This window comes from Ovis canadensis, chromosome 2, assembly GCF_042477335.2.
Source record: "Ovis canadensis isolate MfBH-ARS-UI-01 breed Bighorn chromosome 2, ARS-UI_OviCan_v2, whole genome shotgun sequence".
NCBI classification, from domain to species: Eukaryota; Metazoa; Chordata; class Mammalia; order Artiodactyla; family Bovidae; genus Ovis; species Ovis canadensis.
Genome location: NC_091246.1, coordinates 72,072,801 through 72,093,483, shown reverse-complemented (window position 1 = coordinate 72,093,483; position 20,683 = coordinate 72,072,801). Strand labels below are relative to the sequence as shown.

Sequence of the window (20,683 nt, the reverse complement as noted above, 5' to 3'; positions counted from 1 at the left end):
GATCTTAGTATTTTGAATGCTGAGTTGTAACCCAGCTTTTTCACTCTTTTCTTTCACCTTCATCAAGAGGCTCTTTAGTTCCTCTTCATTTTCTGCCATTAGGGTGATGTCATCTGCAGCTCTGAGGTTATTGATATTTCTCCCAACAATCTTGATTCCAGCTTGTGATTCTTCCAGCCCAGCCATTCTCATGATGTACTCTGCATATAAGTTAAATAAGCAGGGTGACAATATACAGCCTTGACGTACTCCTTTCCCAATTGTGAAGCAGTCCATTGTTCCATGTCTGGTTCTAACTGTTGCTTCTTGACCCGCATACAGATTTCTCAGGAGGCAGGTAAGGTGGTATGGTATTACCATCTCTTGAAGAATTTTCCACAGTTTGTTGTGATCCACACAGTGAAAAGCTTTAGGGTAGTCAGTGAAGTAGAGTTGATGTTTTTCTGGAGCTCTCTTGCTTTTTCTATAATCCAGCAGATGTTGGCAATTTGATCTCTGGTTTCTCTGCCTTTTCTAAATCCAGCTTGAATATCTGGAAGTTCTCAGTTTACATACTATTGAAGTCTCACTTGGAGAATTTTGAGCATTACTTTGCTAGCATGTGAGATGAGTGCAATTGTGCAGTAGTTTGAACATTCTTTGGCATTACCTTTCTTTGGGATTGGAATGCATACTGACCTTTTCCAATCCTGTGCCCACTGCTGATTTTTCCAAATTTGCTGGCATATTGAGTTCAGCACTTTAACAGCATCATCTTTTAGCTAAAATATAAGAAACTCTTAAATAGCAATAGAAAGTTTGTATGTTACCTGTACCACCTTTTGTGACTGTTCCACAATAGTCATTGATAAATATCATTGACATATTTAAAAGTTAAATTATTTTAATGTGATGAAATATTTGAGAGAATGGGCTAAGTACATATTCCAAATCCAGTTTTTTACCAGCTATGTGCTTTGGATAAAGCTGTTTAATCTATCTAGACCTCCAAATATTCGCCTTGTCTTTGCAAATAGAAATAACAGTATCTATCTCATAAAGTTGTAATGAAGGTTAAGTGAGTTAATACCTGAAAAGCACATAAGATCGTGCCTGTTGCATAGTAAATAGTAAATTTAGCTATTAATAGCTATTATTATATGATTTACTTGTAAAATCAACTTGCTACTGGAAAGCATACTTAAAGGTTTTGTTCAGACTGTGAAAAGGAAAGTGGACACAGTTTCGTGCATCTGTCAGTGTTTATTTCTCTGTATCTGTTTGTACATCTTACTTGATTATACTTAAATACCAACATCAGATTGTGTTAAGTACAGCTAAATAGGGTCACTGTCATATTTAGGGGACATAAGATGAACTCATTTCTCCTTTTATCCAAATTTAAAATCAACATGGCTGTTTTATTAAAATAAGTATATACTGAAAGAAATATATAAATGAGATTTCCAGTTGGAAAATACAGCAGTATTGAGAAGAAATGTGTATTTTAAATGATACTTTTCTATGTGTAAAAAAAAAACAACAAAAAGTATTCTCTATGGAGTTGTTTCTGTCATCATCCCAAACTAAAATTTATACCTGGATCTGTGGTGGTTTTTTTCTGGAAAGCAGTAACTTTACCCAGTGTTGAATACTTTTGGAGCACTCTTATTATTTTACTGAAATTTGCATTAGAAATTGCAATATAAATATGATTTGTAATGGGTTAAATGACCTATTTTAAACAGTACAGAAAAATCTTGAAATAGTTTAGCCTGATTTCTCATGCTCTAACAAAACTGCAAAAAAGGAATGTATGTTTTAGAAATTTATGAAAGTGACCATTATGCCAAATAACTTTTAAGTAGAGTCCTATTTTATTTGTTGATTAGTGAGCCCACTACGTAGCAATAGTTATGTTAAGTGTTGAGGGTACAGATGGGAATGAATGCTCCCATAATTTCATGGGAGCATGAAGACGTAAGGAAATTAACAGTGCATTGAGGGTAGTATTTCAGGTGTGTGCAATGTGTTGGGAAAGTACAGAGAGGAAACCTGACAGTCCTGTAAGGAGTGGCTATAGAATACAGGGGTGTAGAGGAGTGATTCTGAGATAAAGCGATGCTTGAGCTGAGAGCTCAAGGCTGACTTAGGTGAAGGAAGAGAGGTGCAGACATGCAAAGGCCTTCCAGACAGGGGAAGCCCCACACAACATAGCAGGGAGGCAAGAGAAGCTAGTGCTTTACAGGAGATCAGCATCAAGGTCAGTGTGGTACAAGCAAAGACTCATTTGAAAACATGGCTGGTACCAAATCCGGAGCTTGTGCCGGCATTGGCCCTGAGAAGACAGGTCAAAGCTTGTGAATTTCTTCCCAAGGCAAGAGAGAATCACAGGAAAGTTTTTAAGAAAAGCTTAATTTTCCTATCTTCCTTTTAGAAATATTCCCCTGGCATCAGAGTTGAAGATAGATTGGAAGAGAACCAAATAGAGGAAGGAAAACTAGTTAGAAGGCAATTTTAATGGAGAATATTATGAGTTAAAGGACCGCTGATAGCTCAGTTGGTACAGAATCCACCTGCAATGCAGGACACCCTGGTTGGATTTCTGGGTCGGGAAAATCCGCTGGACAAGGAATAATAGGCTACCCACTCCAATATTCTTGGGCTTCCGTTGTGGCTCAGCTGGTAAAGAACCACCTGCAATGTGGGAGACCTGGGTTTGATCCCTGGGTTGGGAAGATCCCCTGGAGAAGGGAAAGGCTACCACTCCAGTATTCTGGCCTGGAGAATTCCATGGACTGTATAGTCCATGGGGTCACAAAAAATCGGACACGACTGAGAGACTTTCACTTCAGTTTACTCACTCATTATGAGTTAAGGCAGTGAGTACAAGAATGGAAAGGAGAATTGGAGAATTGTTTCGGAGGTAAAGTTAGTAGGACTGATGTCAATCTGAGCAAGAAAAGTATGCATGCGCTCAGTCACATCCGCCTCTTTACAACCCCATAGACTGCAGCCTGCCAGGCTCCTCAGTCCATAGTTTTGTTTGTTTGTTTGTTTTTTAAGCAAGAATACTGGAGTGGGTTGTCATTTCCTCCTCGAGGGAGTCTTCCCGACCCAGGGATCGAACCTGCATCTCCTCGCCTTCTACAGTGACAGGCAGATTCTTTTACCACTGAGCAAACTAGGAAGTCCTGAGCAAGAAGAATTAGCAATAATTTCCAAAGCTGAGTGTTGTGGTGCTGCCCTCTGCTGAGAGGGGGGAATATAGGAAAAAGAGCAGGAGAGAAAAGAATTCCCTTTTAGGTATACCTTCACTTTTACATAGGAGACCTCCCAAATATCAGGGGTTCCCAAGCAGAGATACTTAAGTGACTCTCAGAAATCTAGATTTAAAACTCTTAAAGTATAACCTAGCGTGTTGTAGTCCATGGGGTCACAAAGATTCAGACACAACTTAGAAACTGAACAACAACAAAAGTAAAACTAGAAGTGGAGGTATAAACTTATAAGCATGAATATGGTCATGTAGTATATGATCAAAGTGTTTGGTCTGAATAAAAGAGAGAAAAGATAAGAGCTAAAATTGGAGACCTCAGAAAATTACTATTTAATATGCCAAAAAATAATTGAGCCTCCAAAAGATTCTTGAAACACTGTGGTTAAAAAAATTAAAAGGTGAAAGAGAAATGCCATAGAAACTAATGAACAAGAAAGATTAAAACAGAAAGACCTTGCATATACATTGAAATGTCCACAGACAGCTACACCAAATTGTCAGTACTGGCTCACTCTGAGATGTAGTGTTGAAGAGAATGACCAAAAACACTGGGAATTTTAATCTGATGTTTGAATTTTTTAAAAGAAAAGTATTTTACACCTTCCTACTATTTTTGAAACTTCTTGAGAGCCTACACTAATTGCAAAATAAAAACAAAAGTCATGTTAAAATGTATGATATAGTCAATTGAAAATTAAAAATAAATCCATCAAACAAGCTGCTTAATCAGAACAGGGCAAGGAGGGAAAGGGCAACATGGCATAGTCAACAACATTGTACTGCAGATAAGTCAAGAAAGATGAGGACTGACAGCAGCCTTTTAGCTTGGTATTTAGACGAGGTCACAAGTGACCTTATTAAAAGCATTTTCAGTGAAAGGCTAAGGGCAGAAGCTTGACTATTGTTGGGAAGCAGAAAATGAGGACATGAGGTAGCACAGTCATCTCATTGAGGAGAAGCTTGAGTGTAAAGAAGAAAGAGTTAGGGATTTAGGGCCCATGCTTTGCTCAAGATCCTGCCTAGTGGTTAGAAAGAGATTTATGCACACTACCTTAGTCATGGAGGTTTCCTGCAAGTCACCAGCAGTGTGAAGTAGTTTGGGGAGCTGACTTGTCAACCCCTCTTCATTCCAGATCCCAGCTTTCCTAAAACTGGGATTTGCAGAAAGTTTTATAAGAAATTTAAGAAGTCACACAGCAGGATTTCTTGAAGGGACAAGACCTAAGCTTATTTATGTACTTGAGGTAGGCCCTAATAGTGGCAAAAACTCTACTGTGCAGAAAAGTGTTGAGGTACTTATAAATAAATGTACCTTTAATTTGGAAAGTAAGCCCAGCTATTTCTGGGAATGAAGTTTCACAAAAAATACAAAACTCACCATGTCCCAAAGGCTAAGCTGATATATTTTAAACATATATTCACCCTGGAAAAACAATAAGATGATATAAATAAATTTCTTTCTTTTCTTCTTCTAAAGCCGAACAACAACTTACCCTTACACAGAAACACAGATGTACAGCCAAAACACTGGAGGGAATTACTTTGATACTCAAGGGAGCTCTGCACAGGTGACTACCGTGGTCTCATCTCACAGTATGGTGGGCACCGGTGGGATTCAGATGGGCGTCACAGGAGGACAACTCATCAGCAGCTCTGGAGGAACCTATCTGATCGGCAACTCAATGGAGAATTCTGGACACTCGGTGACACATACCACTCGGGCTTCCCCAGCGACAGTAAGTATCTTAAGTTTTTATTTGTTTAATTCAGCTTCTTGGTGGCTTCTTCCGTACACTTTTCTCTTTAGAGAGAAAAAACAAAACAAAACACTGGGCCGGGGCAAGAATGTGTTGGGAAGTTTTAGCATGTAACTTTTTCTAATGTATGTTAAAATCTGTACTTTAGAGTAAAATTAGACATGCTTACCCATATGTGAAGTTATTTTACATTGAACCAGAGGGACACTTTGGGGAGCACTGACAAAGGCCATCTACACAGTAATTTTCAGTGAAAAGGGAAGTACTTGCCACTTATCAAGGCCTTAGGAAAGCTGGGGAAATGGGGAGGATGAGTCCTTTGCCACTTTCATTTTCATTCCAGTGAAAAACATTTAATAATTCGGCTCTGATCATAGGTGTGAGCAAATAATAACTTAGGAACACAAATACATATTTGAGTTTTCAAGTTTTTAAAATTTAATAAGTATGTTTATTTTGACACAAGACATTTTAATGTGCTAAAAAGCTATGATAGAAATAGTAATAAAAACCTGTGCAGTTTTTGATGTCCTCAAACTCTGTAACCTGGTCTTTCCTTTTTACTTCAGCTAAGGATAGGGAGAATAATCATTTAGAACCACCTAGCTAAAGTAGAAATGGAATTGGTCTTACAGTTGTTTCATATAAAAGGGGCCTGGAAATTTGGCTTAAGTGCATGTACCCCTTTTCTATACTCCTACCATATAATTTGTTCTTATAATGAAATAGAAACAAATAGAAAATAATTATATGAGAGGCTTTACATTTTTCACTTTGTGGATTTTCTTCATGATATAATATATACTTGGTAAGTATTTTCTATATATATTTTCTGTTTGTAATGATTACCATGTATTCATACCTTCATCATTTAGTATCTTTTCCCTAATCTGTCTTTAAAGCCCTTTATTTTTAGTTAACTCTTTCCTACTAACATCAGAATAGATGTTCCATTCTTTTCTTTGTATTTTTGAAGCATTTCTAATATCCATTTCCCTCTTGCTTTTAATAACACTCAATACGGCATTTCTAAACCTTTCAGTAACATCAGTATATTTATGTAGATCAGAAACTAAATCATAGATTCTCTTGACCTCAGTTCTCCTGTCAATGAAATAAGGGATTAGTTAGACTAAATGATTTCCTAATTTCGTTTCAGCTTTAAAATCATATTTACAAAGGAATTGTACAATATTTTGGATGTAAAATAACTAAATTTACCATAAAAGGAAAGGCGATAGATTAGGTGCCAGTACTTTATAACGCTCCTCATAAAGGTCACCCAGACAGTATTTTCAGTGGAAAGGGAAGTACTTGCCGCTTACGAAGGCCTTAGGAAATCTGGGAAAATGGAGAGGAAGAGTCCCTTTCCCACTTTCATTTCATCCACCTCTCTCAGGCTGGCTTATCACCACTCCATCCCACACCCGCTCCTGTTTCCCCTTCCCCAGACATTCCTGCTTGCCTTCACATTGATTTCTAGCTTTCTGTTAAACATCCTCATGAGCTGGATATAGGTTTACTAAATTTGCTAGTGCTATCACTACTGAGATAACTAAGTTGATTATTTCAGGTTATGTGTATACAGGTACAGATTTTGACAGGGTAAATTTTATAGCTTGATTTTCTTTCTTTCTTTCCTATATAGAGTGTAAAAAGGGGCATGACTCTTTAAGTTATCCATTACACAAATACAGTGCAATTTTTATTATATTAATTGGTAAATTAAACTAACTTAAAATCATTGACTTACACCACCTGGAAATAGGGAAAAAACTTTCTTAAAAAAGAAACCATCGATTCCTAGTATCAGTTGCACATATTAATTTACACTTTTTAAAAGGCATTCATATTTAAGCTTTTGTTACAGGTGGTTTTTTGTTCTCATTTTTACAAGAAAACTTTCTTTTTAGTAAAAGGAGTTTAAATGTTACCTAAAGAAATAATTTTTACATGGAAAATCATAAGGTGCCCTCACTGAAAACACACAAAATAGTGGCATATGATAGATATGTATTAACTAAATATACATCTGATAGTATTATGTTACCTTGCATTTACTACCACCATTTATATGTGATTTAGATTCCCCCTCAGTCGTGCTGAAGGTCTTCATCTGCTTCATTCACCATAGGCAGTGATTCTGTGCACAATTTCATCTCTGTTCTTTACTATAATAAAGTTAACAAAGTTTAAGTGCCATGACACCTATTTAACATTTCCTCCCATCCTCCTCTTGCCAGATGCTAGAAAATTTGTACAGTATAGTTGCTTAGACTACTAGAACTCTATAGAGTTTTTGGTAGGTGCTGTGTTATTAGAGGGGCTTTGCTTATTTTCCTGTACCTTTTTCATTCACTGTAGAACCATACGAAGAATGTCTATGAGTGCAGTCTTTAACAACTTGTGGTCAAGACGCAAGCCAGTTTTTTCCAGACACTGAGCCAGACTGTGCCATATAAGTTCAATTTTTCTGACTGTTCTTTAGTGTTCAAGCTGTCACCTATAGTAAGCCTGACGAAACGAACTGTGTAGGCATTCGTATTTCTGGCCTCTACTTTGGCCAGAATTCCTGAAGGGAAATGGTCAATTGGGCTATTCGTTAACAGCCTATAATAAATGGAATAAATCATTAATTCAGTTGATGTGAAACTAATGAAATTTGAGGACTTAGGAATAGCACAGACCTACTACTTCTACTCAGTTCCTGGTTAGCAAGGTTTCCTGCTCCAGTTCTTAGAATAATTGCCTTGATTCTCTCTTACCTTTGACCTCTGTCTAGATAGAAATACTTCCATTTAAATTCATGAGGAATAATTTTCAGCCACAAAAAGGTTTACTCCATTGTGCAAACCAACTTTTCAGGATAAGCCAATAAAAAGAAGAGGTCATATTTGAAATTGAAGCCACTACTAAGAAAAATAAATGGTTAGCACTTGAGATATTTTCTTACCTAATCTAATAGTCGATATAAAACCATCTTTCTTACACTACAAGAATCTCTACATTAATGGAAAATTTATATTTGAGCAAATATTTAGTTTTATAACCTTAAGTGAAAAAATATTTTACATAAACATGTTTTAGAGTTTTATTTTTCCTATGCATTGTAAAATGTTTCAATTTTCAAGGTATAGAGAGATTTCAGAATTTTTCAGAAGATAATGATGGTAACATGTTAAATTTTATTTGATGAATGTAGAATGGTACAAACTACCAATATTCAGATTTGGTCAAAATACTTTTTCTCCTTTTACTTACTGTATTCTTTTATTTGGTCAATAGAGTCCATGTGTATAAAGTTAAATATGTATATATATATATATTTTTAGTTATTTAAATATAAGTATAAACTTACATTTAAAAGGCATCTCCTGCTGATAGTATTAGATAAGAATTTTTCAAAAGATTATGTAACATTTTTCTTGGGACATCACTGGATATGACTTCAGCTAAGTTACTACTTAAATACATGTTTTACATTTCATTAAATTAATGCTGCTGCTGCTGCTGCTAAGTCACTTCAGTCATGTCCGACTCTGTGCGACCCTGGAGATGGCAGCCCACTAGGCTCCACCGTCCCTGGGATTCTCCAGGCAAGAACACTGGAGTGGGTTGCCATGTCCTTCTCCAATGCATGAAAGTGAAAAGTGAAAGTGAAGTCACTCAGTCGTGTCCAACTCCTAGCAGCCCCATGGAATGCAACCTACCAGGCGCCTCTGTCCATGGGTTCTAGGGATCTATTTATTGTTAACATTTTGGGAGAACATGGATATTAAGGTAGAAGAGTTGACTGCTGTCATATCTCAACTCATTATGCTTTGATCTTCTTCTAAATACAACTCCCTGTCAGTTTTCATTCCAATTCCAAAGAAAGGCAATGCCAAAGAATGTTCAAACTACTGCACAATTGTACTCATCTCACATGCTAGAAAAGTAGTGCTCAAAATTCTCCAAGCCGGGCTTCAGCAATATGTGAACCATGAACTTCCAGATGTTCAAGCTGATTTTAGAAAAGGCAGAGGAACCAGAGATCAAATTGCTAACATCCGCTGGATCATCGAAAAAGCAAGAGAGTTCCAGAAAAACATCTATTTCTGCTATTGACTATGCCAAAGCCTTTGACTGTGTGGATCACAATAAACTGTGGAAAATTCTTCAACAGATGGGAATACCAGACCACCTAACCTGCCTCTTGAGAAATCTGTATGCAGGTCAGGAAGCAACAGTTAGAACTGGACATGGAACAACAGACTGGTTACAAATAGGAAAAGGAGTACGTCAAGGCTGTATATTGTCACCCTGCTTATTTAACTTCTGTGCAGAGTACATCATGAGAAATGCCGGGCTAGAAGAAGCACAAGCTGGAATCAAGATTGCTGGGAGCAATATCAATAACCTCAGATATGCAGATGACACCACCCTTATGGCAGAAAGTGAGGAGGAACTAAAAAGCCTCTTGATCCTCTTGATGAAAATGAAAGAGGAGAGCGAAAAAGTTGGCTTAAAGTTCAACATTCAGAAAACGAAGATCATGGCATTTTGTCCCATCACTTCATGGCAAATAGATGGGGAAACAGTGGAAACAGTGTCAGACTTTATTTTTCTGGGCTCCAAAATCACTGCAGATGGTGATTGCAGCCATGAAATTAAAAGACAGTTACTCCTTGGAAGGAACGTTATGACCAACCTATAGAGCGTGTTCAAAAGCAGAAACATTACTTTGCCAACAAAGTTCTGTCTAGTCAAGGCTATAGTTTTTCCAGTAATCATGTATGGATGTGAGAATTGGACTGTGAAGAAAGCTGAGTGCCAAAGAATTGATGCTTTTGAACTGTGGTGTTGGAGAAGACTCTTGAGAGTCCCTTGGACTGCAAGGAGATCCAACCAGTCCATCCTAAAGGAGATTGGTCCTGGGTGTTCTTTGGAAGGAATGATGCTAAAGCTGAAACTCCAATACTTTGACTACCTGATGAGAAGAGTTGACTCATTGGAAAAGACTCTGATGCTGGGAGGGATTGGGGGCAGGAGGAGAAGGGTACGACAGAGGATGAGATGGCTGGATGGCATCACGTTCTCGATGGACGTGAGTTTGAGTGAACTCCGGGAGTTAGTGACAGGGAGGCCTGGTGTGCTGCAATTCATGGGGTCGCAAAGAGTCAAACTCGACTGAGCGACTGAACTGAACTGAGGGTCTCCTTATGTGTCTTTAATTTTAAATGCTAAATTATTTTTCATATAACAATATTTTTTTTACAATTTTGAACCAGAACACATTTTGCACACGAAGATCAAAAATTTTTGATTATAGTAGTGATATTTTTATACTCATCACAACGTAGTTTATCTTATATGAAACTATACAGTAACTAGCAATTTGCTGTAAGAAGCTTTATTTACTCATTCCTCCATAAAATAACATTTGTATTCTTATAATTAGATGGTTATTTATGGAGTTGTTTTTTCTTCTTGATAAGGAAACTAACTGAATAAGATTACATTAATCATTTTTGAGACTGTGCTATGAAAGCTAATTTTCTACTTTTCTGTATATACATTTAGTAATTATATATGTTAAATGACTCTTGCTAAAATTAGATCCCACCAAAGGCACAAGGTAAATGTATCAAAACTAGTACTGTTCGTATCTCTACCTCTTTTGATTAATGTAAAATATTGTAATTTCTTTCAGTTGTTTGGAGGAAAATTTGAATGTCTATCTATGGCTATTTAAGTAAAAGTTTGAGCTATCTTATGTAATGTATAGAAAGTTAAGAATTCATTCAAAAATTTTAATGCTTTTACTTCTTTATCCTTGAATTTACACATTTGTGGATATGCTATGTGAGAATGCTTTTTCTAGGAAGATGGATACATTTTGTTATTGTTTAGTCACTAAGTCATGTCCAGCTCTTCTGCAACTCTGTGGACTGTATAGCCCACCAGGCTTCTCTATCCGTGGGGTTTCTCAGGCAAGAACACAGAGAAAGTGCTTCACAAGATAGTGCTTCATAAAATGACTTTGTTTTCTTATTTTTTACTGGAGTGGTACCAATGGCTATTTCTTTTAAAGTTTTTATTAATTTATTTTTATGAATAAGTTATACATTCTTAAGTTGCACAATTCAAAAGATAAAAGAAAGTTTCATGCAGTGTCTCTCTCACTTGTTTCTCAGTTCTTCTCCTAGGAGGCAGTCACAGTTACCGAGTTCTTTGAGTGTCATTCTAGAGATACCTTCTGAATGTATAAGCAGAATGTCTCTCTCTTTCCCTCTCATTAAATTTTTTTGCAAGTAGTAACAAAAGTAAAACATGCTTTTTTTTTCCCACTTCAGTATGTGTCAGAGATTTTCTTTTTTTATTTTATCAGTACTTAAAGGGCTTCTTTATATTTAAGGGGAAATGGCTATATTAGAAGGAGCTATACTGCCCATACTTCTTACCAAAGGGTAAAAAATGTTAAAATAATGTTGGATTACTTGTTATAACTTTATAGAGATAGAAAAGTAACGTAGTCACATGAGATGACAACGTGTTTAACTGTCATATATATAGATATGCTTGGAAGAAATGTTTAGAAATGTGATGTTATACTTAAATCAATTATTTTACATTTTGCATATTATAGAAATAATAAATTTCTATTTTAAATAATTTTCTTATAGCCTTGCTGCTGCTGCTAAGTCACTTCAGTCGTGTCTGACTCTGTGTGACCCCATAGGCGGCAGCCCACCAGGCTCCCCCGTCCCTGGGATTCTCCAGGCAAGAACACTGGAGTGGGTTGCCATTTCCTTCTCCATCTTATAGCCTTAATGATTTAAAAATGTAAAGCAAAACTACTTTTCCCACTTATTTTGGCAAAAGTATGTATGTCCATTATAATCTTCATATTTTCTCTTTTCCTATGTCCCATTTTCCCTAGGCCAACCTGAGGTCTCAAATAAAACTCCTCTGAAAGAGTACCATGAATCTTCTGCTTTCTGCACTAAATCCTGAATTGACTGAAGGTTCTGGGAACTTATTTTCAAAGCACCTAATTAAATGGGACTTTGAGTGACTTGTAGTCTCCATTGCTTTATCTGTATTCCATTCAGCTGTCAGTCAGTTTCACACTGCTCCAGCTTTGAAGCTGATAAGATCTAGAGGCAGTAATTTTATGGTTAAGATTGTAAGACATTCCACCCCTAGAAATCTTGATAAAGTAGAACGTTAAGACACACAAAATGATGGGGCCTTCAGCCACTCCTTAGCATAGCTGATGGAGTCCTCCTTAATTTCTAAAGCAAAATAGAATGTGTATTTTAATTTTTAGCTATTTCATACTCAAACAGCATTTCAGAACCCCAGGTATGTTGCAACATGCCAGAAATGGCTAGATTTTATTTCAGCCAAAATCTAGATTAGGAGTGTTTAATGATGTTTGTAAATTCTGATTATAAATATAGAAGTTAACTGTTCCAGGTGACCTGTTGCATAACTTTCACTTGGTCCTTATATTGTAAATCAAATTGCAAGCTAATTTACTAGTTTGAAACTAATATAGATTTTGATGGAAAAAATCATTGATGTTTCATTTGTGGAAACTGTGTGATCCAGATAAAATATAAAATGTATTGCTGGCAAATTTAAATATACTGTCATCTGTGAGCTACATATGAGTCAGCTTTAGACCCATAATATTTTAATACTGCCTGTTCCGCTGATCCATGTCTTTTAATTTAATGAAGCTAACGATCACATGATGCCTATGACCAAATGTCAGTTCTCAAATGAGAGAGAATTTCTCCGTGTTTATGAGTTCATACTCCAAAAGCATGTGATTTGGTTAACACTTTCTCAGCAAGCATAACTACAGTTGTATTTATTGGCCATGGAATTATTTGGTTTCTTTTAAAATCTAGATTTTAAAAAATATAACTATTGGTGCCCCCCAAATTTCATGGGTTAGGGATTTTATAAACTAACTGTAGAATGTTAAAGTAATTTAACTCATTTATTTAAACTTTACCCACTATAAGTTTTAGTAACTTTCTCATCACCTTGTGAGAAAAGATGTGATTTATTAATTGTGCTTTCACAATTATAGGAAAGAAGCAGTTAGACAGGAGAAGGAAATAAAATATAAAATTAGAGGTCAGAATTTGTAGATATGACTGTATACTTGATAAAAAATCAGAGAGAATCAAATGAAAATCTGTAACAAATAATAGAATTTAGTAATGTGACTTAGTACAAAATTTATATACAAAGAAGTCCATAGCTTTTCTAGATACGAATGACAGTAGTTAGAAAATAAGCCAAGATATCATTTATAATAAACTCAAAATATACCAGGCAGTAAGCTAATAATATATGTGCAAGATCCAGCTGCTGAATAAAACTTTTTAAAGTTCCTAAAGGGACACAAAAGGAAACCTGAGTAATTGAAGAAGTTGTTTCACTATCAAATATTTTGAATCTCCATAAAGTAACTTAAAAATTTTTAATATGATCCCAATCAAGATACCAGTAGGTTTTTTCTTTTCTAAGAAAGGCTGTTTACATAAATAAACCTACCTATAAGAATAGTGAAGAAAGTTGTGAAAAGAAAACTAATGATGAATGACAATGGGATACAAATGGCCATACCGGTTATTCAAATGTACATAAAATTAATACTTAAAACAATAATCTATGCACATGAATAGACTAATATAGGCCAGTAATAGACTAAAAATCATAAATAGGCCAAATGCATTTAGGAATATAAAAATGGCATTGCCTGTAGGTAGAAAAATGTGAACTATTGATAAATGATGTTTGGAACAACTGGCTAACTATTTTTAAGAGAAAATTAGATTGGTTCCATACATTACTCCAAATATAAAAATTAATTTCACTTGGAAAGAAAAATATTTTTATTATCATTCTCTTATAATGGAGAAACATGATATAAAATTTAGATCCTACAAAAAATACATTGATGTGATCAGCTCAATAAAAGTAAAAACATTCCATATGAAAGAAACCACAGCAAAAAAAGGCAACAGTGAAACAACAACCTCACATCAAGTTTGAAACATTATATTCAAAGCATGAATTACTTCAATATACACACTACTCTTAGAAATCCTTCAGGAAAGAAACAAAAGGCCAAAAATGAGGAAAGTTTTTGAAGAAGCAGTCTACTGAAAAGGAAATGAAAAATAAACTACAAAGAGATACTATTTTTTCTGTCTCACACAGGCAAAACTAAACAGTTAGTAAAGCTTGGCAAAGGCATAAGGAAATAGGCAGTCCCATTGTTCTTAAGAAACTGTATTGGTATAGGATTGGTGAGCAATAGGAAATTTTAATCAAGATTTAAAAAACACATATCTATTGACTCAGAGTACTTATAAGAATTTAATCCACTGGTGATACTCTTACGTATGTGAAATGCTGCATAAACAACTATACTCATTCAAGTTATTTGTATTAGAAAAAGATTGAAAGAAACCTAACTGTTCATCAGAAGAGAAATAAATATATATTTTTCCATTGTCCATTCAGTGGGATTTTACACAGTCTTTTAAAAGAGTGAGGCAGTGTGTATGTGTATATATGTATGTAAATAGATATGGAAAGATCCCTAAATATATTGTTAAATGAAAAAACAAGTAGTGTGTGTATGTGTGCATGCGTGTGTACATTGAATAGAAACATACTTTTTTCTATGAAAGAAAGTGAAAGTGTTAGTCACTCAGTCATGTCCGAGTCTTCATGACCTCATGGACTGTAGTCAGGCTCCTCTGTCCATGGGATTTCCCAGACAAGAATGTTGGAATGGGTTGCCATTTCATTCCGTAGGGAGTTTTCCCGACCCAGAGATCAAACCCAGATCTCCTGCATTGCAGGCCGATTCTTTACCGCCTGAGCCACCAGGGAAGCCCCATACATTCCTATATGCTTATATAAGTACAAAGATATCTCTAGAAGAATGCATGAGGGAAAAGGGTGGGCCTTTTCTAATGAGTCAGCTCTTTGCGTCAGGTGGCCGAAGTATTAGAGTTTCAGCTTCAGCATCAGTCCTCCCAGTGAATATTCAGGACTGATTTCCTTTAGGATTGACTGATTTGATCTCCTTGAAATCCAAGGGACTGTCAAGAGTCTTCTCCAACAGCACAGTTCAAAAGCATGAATTCTTTGGTGTTCACCTTTCTTTATAGTTCAACTCTCACAACCATACATAACTACTGGAAAACCCATAGCTTTGACTAGATGGACCTTTGTTGGCAAAGTAATGTCTCTGCTTTTTAATATGCTGTCTAGGTTGGTCATAGCTTTTCTTCCAAGGAGTAAGCGTCTTTTAAGTTCATGGCTGCAGTCGTGTTTCCATTGTTTCCCCATCTGTTGGCCCTGAAGTGATGGGACTGGATGCCACAATCTTAGTTTTCTGAATATTGAATTTTAAGCCAACTTTTTTCACTCTCCTGTTTCACTTTCATGAAGAGGTATGTTTAGTACAGTGTTCCTCAAACTTGAATGTACATTATGTTTGGAGCATTGATTAAATGCATTTCTGGGCCCCATCCTCAAGCCTTTTGATTGAGTGTGGAGAATGACCTAAGATTTGTATTTCTTGTAAGCACCTGGTGATTCTGATAATGCTGATCCAGAATTACACTTTGAGAAAACCTATGTTTTAATGATTATATGCACTAAATATAAACTGAAAATGTTCATAGTACTCAGAACAGTCTGCAAAAGGCAGAATTGAAATATTAAATTCGAAAATATAAATGTGGCCTTAAATCCTGTCACCTAATCCTAGCCTAGCAGATTCCTGAAGGGTGATTGTAATCCCTAGAGCTTATACAGTTGATATCTTAAAATTAATTTTAAAAAATTAATTTTATATTCATGCACCAGTAACGCCAGTCTCAAAGAATCCTGGTGAGGGTGGAGGGATGTGGGCTTTACAGAATAATCAGTGGAGAAGGCAATGGCACCCCACTCCAGTACTCTTGCCTGGAGAATCCCATGGACGGAGGAGCCTGGTAGGCTGCAGTCCATGGGGTCGCTAAGAATCAGACACGACTGAGCGACTTCACTTTCACTTTTCACTTTCATGCATTGGAGAAGGAAATGGCAACCCACTCCAATGTTCTTGCCTGGGGAATCCCAGGGACGGCGGAGCCTGGTGCGCTGCCCTCTATGAGGTCGCACAGAGTCGGCCACGACTGAAGCGACTTAGCAGCAGCAGTAATAGAAGCCCAAAACTACAGTGGTTTCAGTTTACCTGGTTAAACCAGATGTTCTCAGAACACATTCACTTCATGCAAGTACCTTCTGTAGATTTTTTTTTCCTTATCAATATTTCAAAATAGCTTGAGGGAATAGAAAATTGCCAAAACTTTAGGTTGAAAGCAAAACAATAAAAAAAAAACTTAGATGTCATAAAATTGTGAGTAAAAAACATTTCATACAGTTAAACATTTGCAAGATCTGACTTCTTTTCTGTAAATGCTTAATGTATAAGATTAAGATATTATTTTAGCTACTTCTGGTTCAAGAGATGAAAAGCAAATCTGGTTAGGTGTGTTTTCTGGGCATTTTAAATGTTTTTAAGAGTTAAAAGAACAACCAGTACTGAATCTTTCAGTTAAACTTTTCTTTAATATTGCTGTGGAGTAATATATTCACATGTTGATTCCTATATCGGTTGAACTACAATTTACAGAGTAGTATATTCAGAACTTTAGCTTCAGTGAGCTGTTTCTGTCTGCATTGCAGAGATTCATGGGCCCAAGAGACACTTGTAGATCCCTAGAAGGGAAGTTACTAGAAGGGAATAACTGTTCATGCAGAGCATTCAAAGTTTGGGGGCCACAATCTACAGTGAAAATACCTTTACATTGCGGCCTTTTACTACTCATACACATACATGCATGCATACATTCATGAGCACACACTTGTATGCACACTCATAAGACTGTTACATACATAATATACATTCATATATAGAGGACTGAAGCCAAAGTTATGCATGCTGTGTGCCAGGATATTTGAGTATTTTTCTACTCTATTTGATTTCTTTAATGTTTAAAAAATGCTGGTCAGGGTAGTTGATTTCATAACCTACTAATGAGTTACACCTTACTTTCTGAAAAGTGCTGCTTTGGAAAAACTGAAGAAGAGATCAAAGCATCAGCAACACATATGAGCAGCCAGGATGCAGTTTTCATTCTTTTTTTAAAAAAATTTACTTGTTTTTAATTGGAGGATGATTACTTTACAATACTGTGTTGGTTTCTGCCATACATCAACATGAATCAGCCACAGGTATACATATGTCCCCTCCCTCTTGAACTCCCACCCACCTCCCATCCCGTCTCACCCCTCTAGGTTGTCACAGAGCACTGAATTTGAGCTCCATTCTTTTTATTTGTTTTTCATTATTGTTGTTTTGCATTTCTAACACATGTTCAGATGATTCTAACAAGTGTCTAGGACCACACTTGGAAAACACCTGTGTTGTGATTATATAGACTAAATGCAGGGTGAAAGGGTTTTTTCCTTTGTGCTCTTGGTTTGAAATACTTACTGTGAAAGTCCCCCTCCATCCAATACACACTAACACACCAGGAGGTGATCATTTCTAACAGGTATAAGGGCAGTTGTCACATGGCTCATGTCAGTGATCATGGGTACTTTTTCTAAACAAGCCACCAAGTAGAAATGTTTGTATCTTGCTGTGCTGTGCTTAGTCGCTCAATCATGTACAACTCTTTGCAACTCCATGGACGGTAGCCCACCAGGCTCCTCTGTCCATGGGGATTCTCCAGGCAAGAATACTGGTGTAGATTGCCATGCCCTCCTCCAGGGGATCTTCCCAACCCAGGGATCGAGCCCAAATATGCAATCCCACATTGCAGGCAGATTATTTACCTTCTGAGCCACAAGGGAAGCCCAAGAATACTGGAGTGAGTACCCTATCCCTTTCTCCAGGGCTCTTCCTGACCCAGGAATCAAACCAGGGTACCCTGCATTACAGGTGGATTCTTTACCAGCTGAGCTAGCAGGGAAACCTATTTGTATCTTATTTAATCTCAAATTCAAACAAAATGTTAAGTCAGTAGTTCAGGAGAAAAATTATCCCAAAGGAAATTTCCAGTCTTAAGTTTATTCTCTTCATTGGGTTTCTCTAATGAATTTACTTCTCTTTTACAAGGAAACAAAAATGATGCTTCTCCAAAAAATGTTAACTTTTGAGGTTAACAAAATAACCTATATTAATAAGAAAATGTAATCATTACATAACTATTTTATGACAAGTAAAACTATCATTCAAAACTTTTTGTTGCTTTGTAAGTTGATCACTTTGAAATCATTTTCAAGCATTGCTTATTAATCATATTCAAGCCCTTTCTGTTAGAAAATGAATCTTGTTAATAGCAAATCATTTAACAAATTTTAATCTTACAAGCCACTCCTCAGAAGATATTTTGTTAAAAACAGTGATATTTCCACTTGATTAATGTTCATGTTGTATTTGTATAAAATGGAAATTATGTTGAATGTAGAGTGATAAATCTTGGATTCCAGTCTCCAGGTGTATAAATACCTATGTAATCCCAGAGACACTCAATTTTCTGATTCGTGAAAAGGAGATAATATTGCTTGCCTTTGCTGTTTCACAAAGTTGTGAAGATCAAATGAGATTTAATCTAAAAAGGCTTTATAAATCATAAAACATTGTGGTATTATTTCTGTTTTTAAATTGCTTTAAATTGTTCTAGAAAGGAAATCATTTCTACCATGAGACCAATTTTAATTGTAGTGGTAGTTGAATATATCCATCTTGACCTTTAGTCTTTAAAAAAGATTAAAAAGCCATTTCAGAGTCACTAGAATATGCCATGACCTATAGACAATGAGTAAGTTGATATAATTATTCTTTTTCATTCTGTTAATGGCATGTAGTTGAATGGTCGATATTTACATTAAGACAAAGTTCTGACTGTCCATATATATGATATTCTATTTGGGCCATGGAATAGGTGCCCATAATATCTATATAAATCACATGTAAAGGGGAGCTTCTTTCTGGCCCTCTGCAACTCCTGCAAAAAGATTCAGCATCTCTCAGTTTAAGGTCAACTTTCCTGTTTGTTTTCACTGAAGGTGATTGACATTCCCCAGCATTGATGCATCCTGATGTTTGAAATAAGATTGGCTCTAAAACAACTGTTTCCAGAATTACTTAAATAACTCTCTCTCTTAGAAGTAATGGTGATGACAAAATTAATGTCAATAAATAAACGACTCAATACCTCTCCAAGTTTCTGTGTATTTGAACCTGAGATTTACCTTTATGACAGCATCAACTGCCCCTAAATGAAGCCTGTGCTCCAGCCAGTTTTGACTACTTGTACCTGAAGTATGTGTGAGCGGCATCAATTTTACTGATGATGTTGTGGAGGAAAGAGCTAAGGGTAACGGGTCACACATGCAGAGTCCCTCAGAGCCCCTCTGCAACACCTGTCCTCCCCATTCTGCCCATCATCTGCCAATGAACGTTCCCTTCCACTCTGCCCAGGTCCCAGTCTCCTCAAATCTCTCAACCCTGCATCAGAGCACTTAAAGCCTGATGATAGCTCTGCAAAACAAGACGCCATCCTGTGATAAGGATTCTCCTGCATGAAAAGGCAACAGGGAACCATAAATACCAATTATAAATAATGATGGGAATTATAAATAATAGGGAAAACGCTTTTTTCTTGTTACATTTTTCTCTTTAAAAGTATTTGCTGCTTTAGTAAAAGTACAATATTGATCTCTTCTTTGAGCTCAGGAAAAGAGAATACAAACACTGTATTTACTGGACCTCAGACAGCGTTTGACCTCTCTCCTGTGCTCTCTCGCCCTTTTTTCTTAAGGGCTTGGTGTGACTTTTCTACGTCCTTATCATGACACTGACTCTCGAGTGAATATCTCACTAGCCTCAAGTTACCCTGGGTGCTTGGAGACTCCACCTGTCCTTTGATTCTAACAAGGCAATGTTAGCATTTCAGTGATTGGAAAAGAGTCTGCAGCCTGATATTCAGGTCGCATTCTTAGTATGGAGAACGTTTTGCCCAAATGAAGGAAGCCCTGGTATTCTGTCTTTTGAAAATTCAGTGTTTGGTTGTGGGAACCAAGTCATACCTGTATTTACTTTAATTCTCCAGTTCCTAACTGGTGACACAAGCCCAAACATTGTTTTGTCATAGCAACTGGTGTTACCTTCCTCTCTTTCTTCACCCAAATTAAGCTTCACTCAAAGCAAAGCTCATGGGTGTCCCTGCTAATGAAGTCTGGGTTTCCCTGTAAAATATTGGCAGCAAATGCTCAAACCAGATCTTTAGCATTATGCTTCATAGTGCTTTGTCATGCAGCATACTGCAAAGCCCTCTCCTGTCTTCCTGCTAGTGTGTGGTCAGGAAGAAACCTGGCCTGTGCATGTAGGAAGCTCTCCACATTTCCTGAATTCTGACTCTTCAGACTTTGCAGGCGTTCTGTTGGGGTAGCATCTGAGGTTGGTCATCCCACACTTGTAACTCTTTTGGCTGGAAAACTTTTCATTGATCTCTGTCATTTTTCTGACCGAGAGGCTGGTCAGTCTTCTAATATTTCAATGATGTGTCTCAACACAGTGCGAAATCCT

The 20,683-nt window shown here is 36.6% G+C and overlaps 1 protein-coding gene across 4 annotated transcripts in view; it reads left to right on the top strand.

Moving 5' to 3' along the window:
- Window positions 1-20,683, top strand: part of RFX3 (regulatory factor X3) — a 335,060-nt gene that overhangs the window by 223,591 nt on the left and 90,786 nt on the right. For all 4 annotated transcript variants that reach the window (XM_069576467.1, XM_069576465.1, XM_069576466.1 and 1 more), the window contains one exon: window positions 4,737-4,995. In XM_069576467.1, coding sequence (XP_069432568.1) covers window positions 4,737-4,995 — 259 coding nt within the window. The remainder of the gene's footprint in view (window positions 1-4,736; window positions 4,996-20,683) is intronic.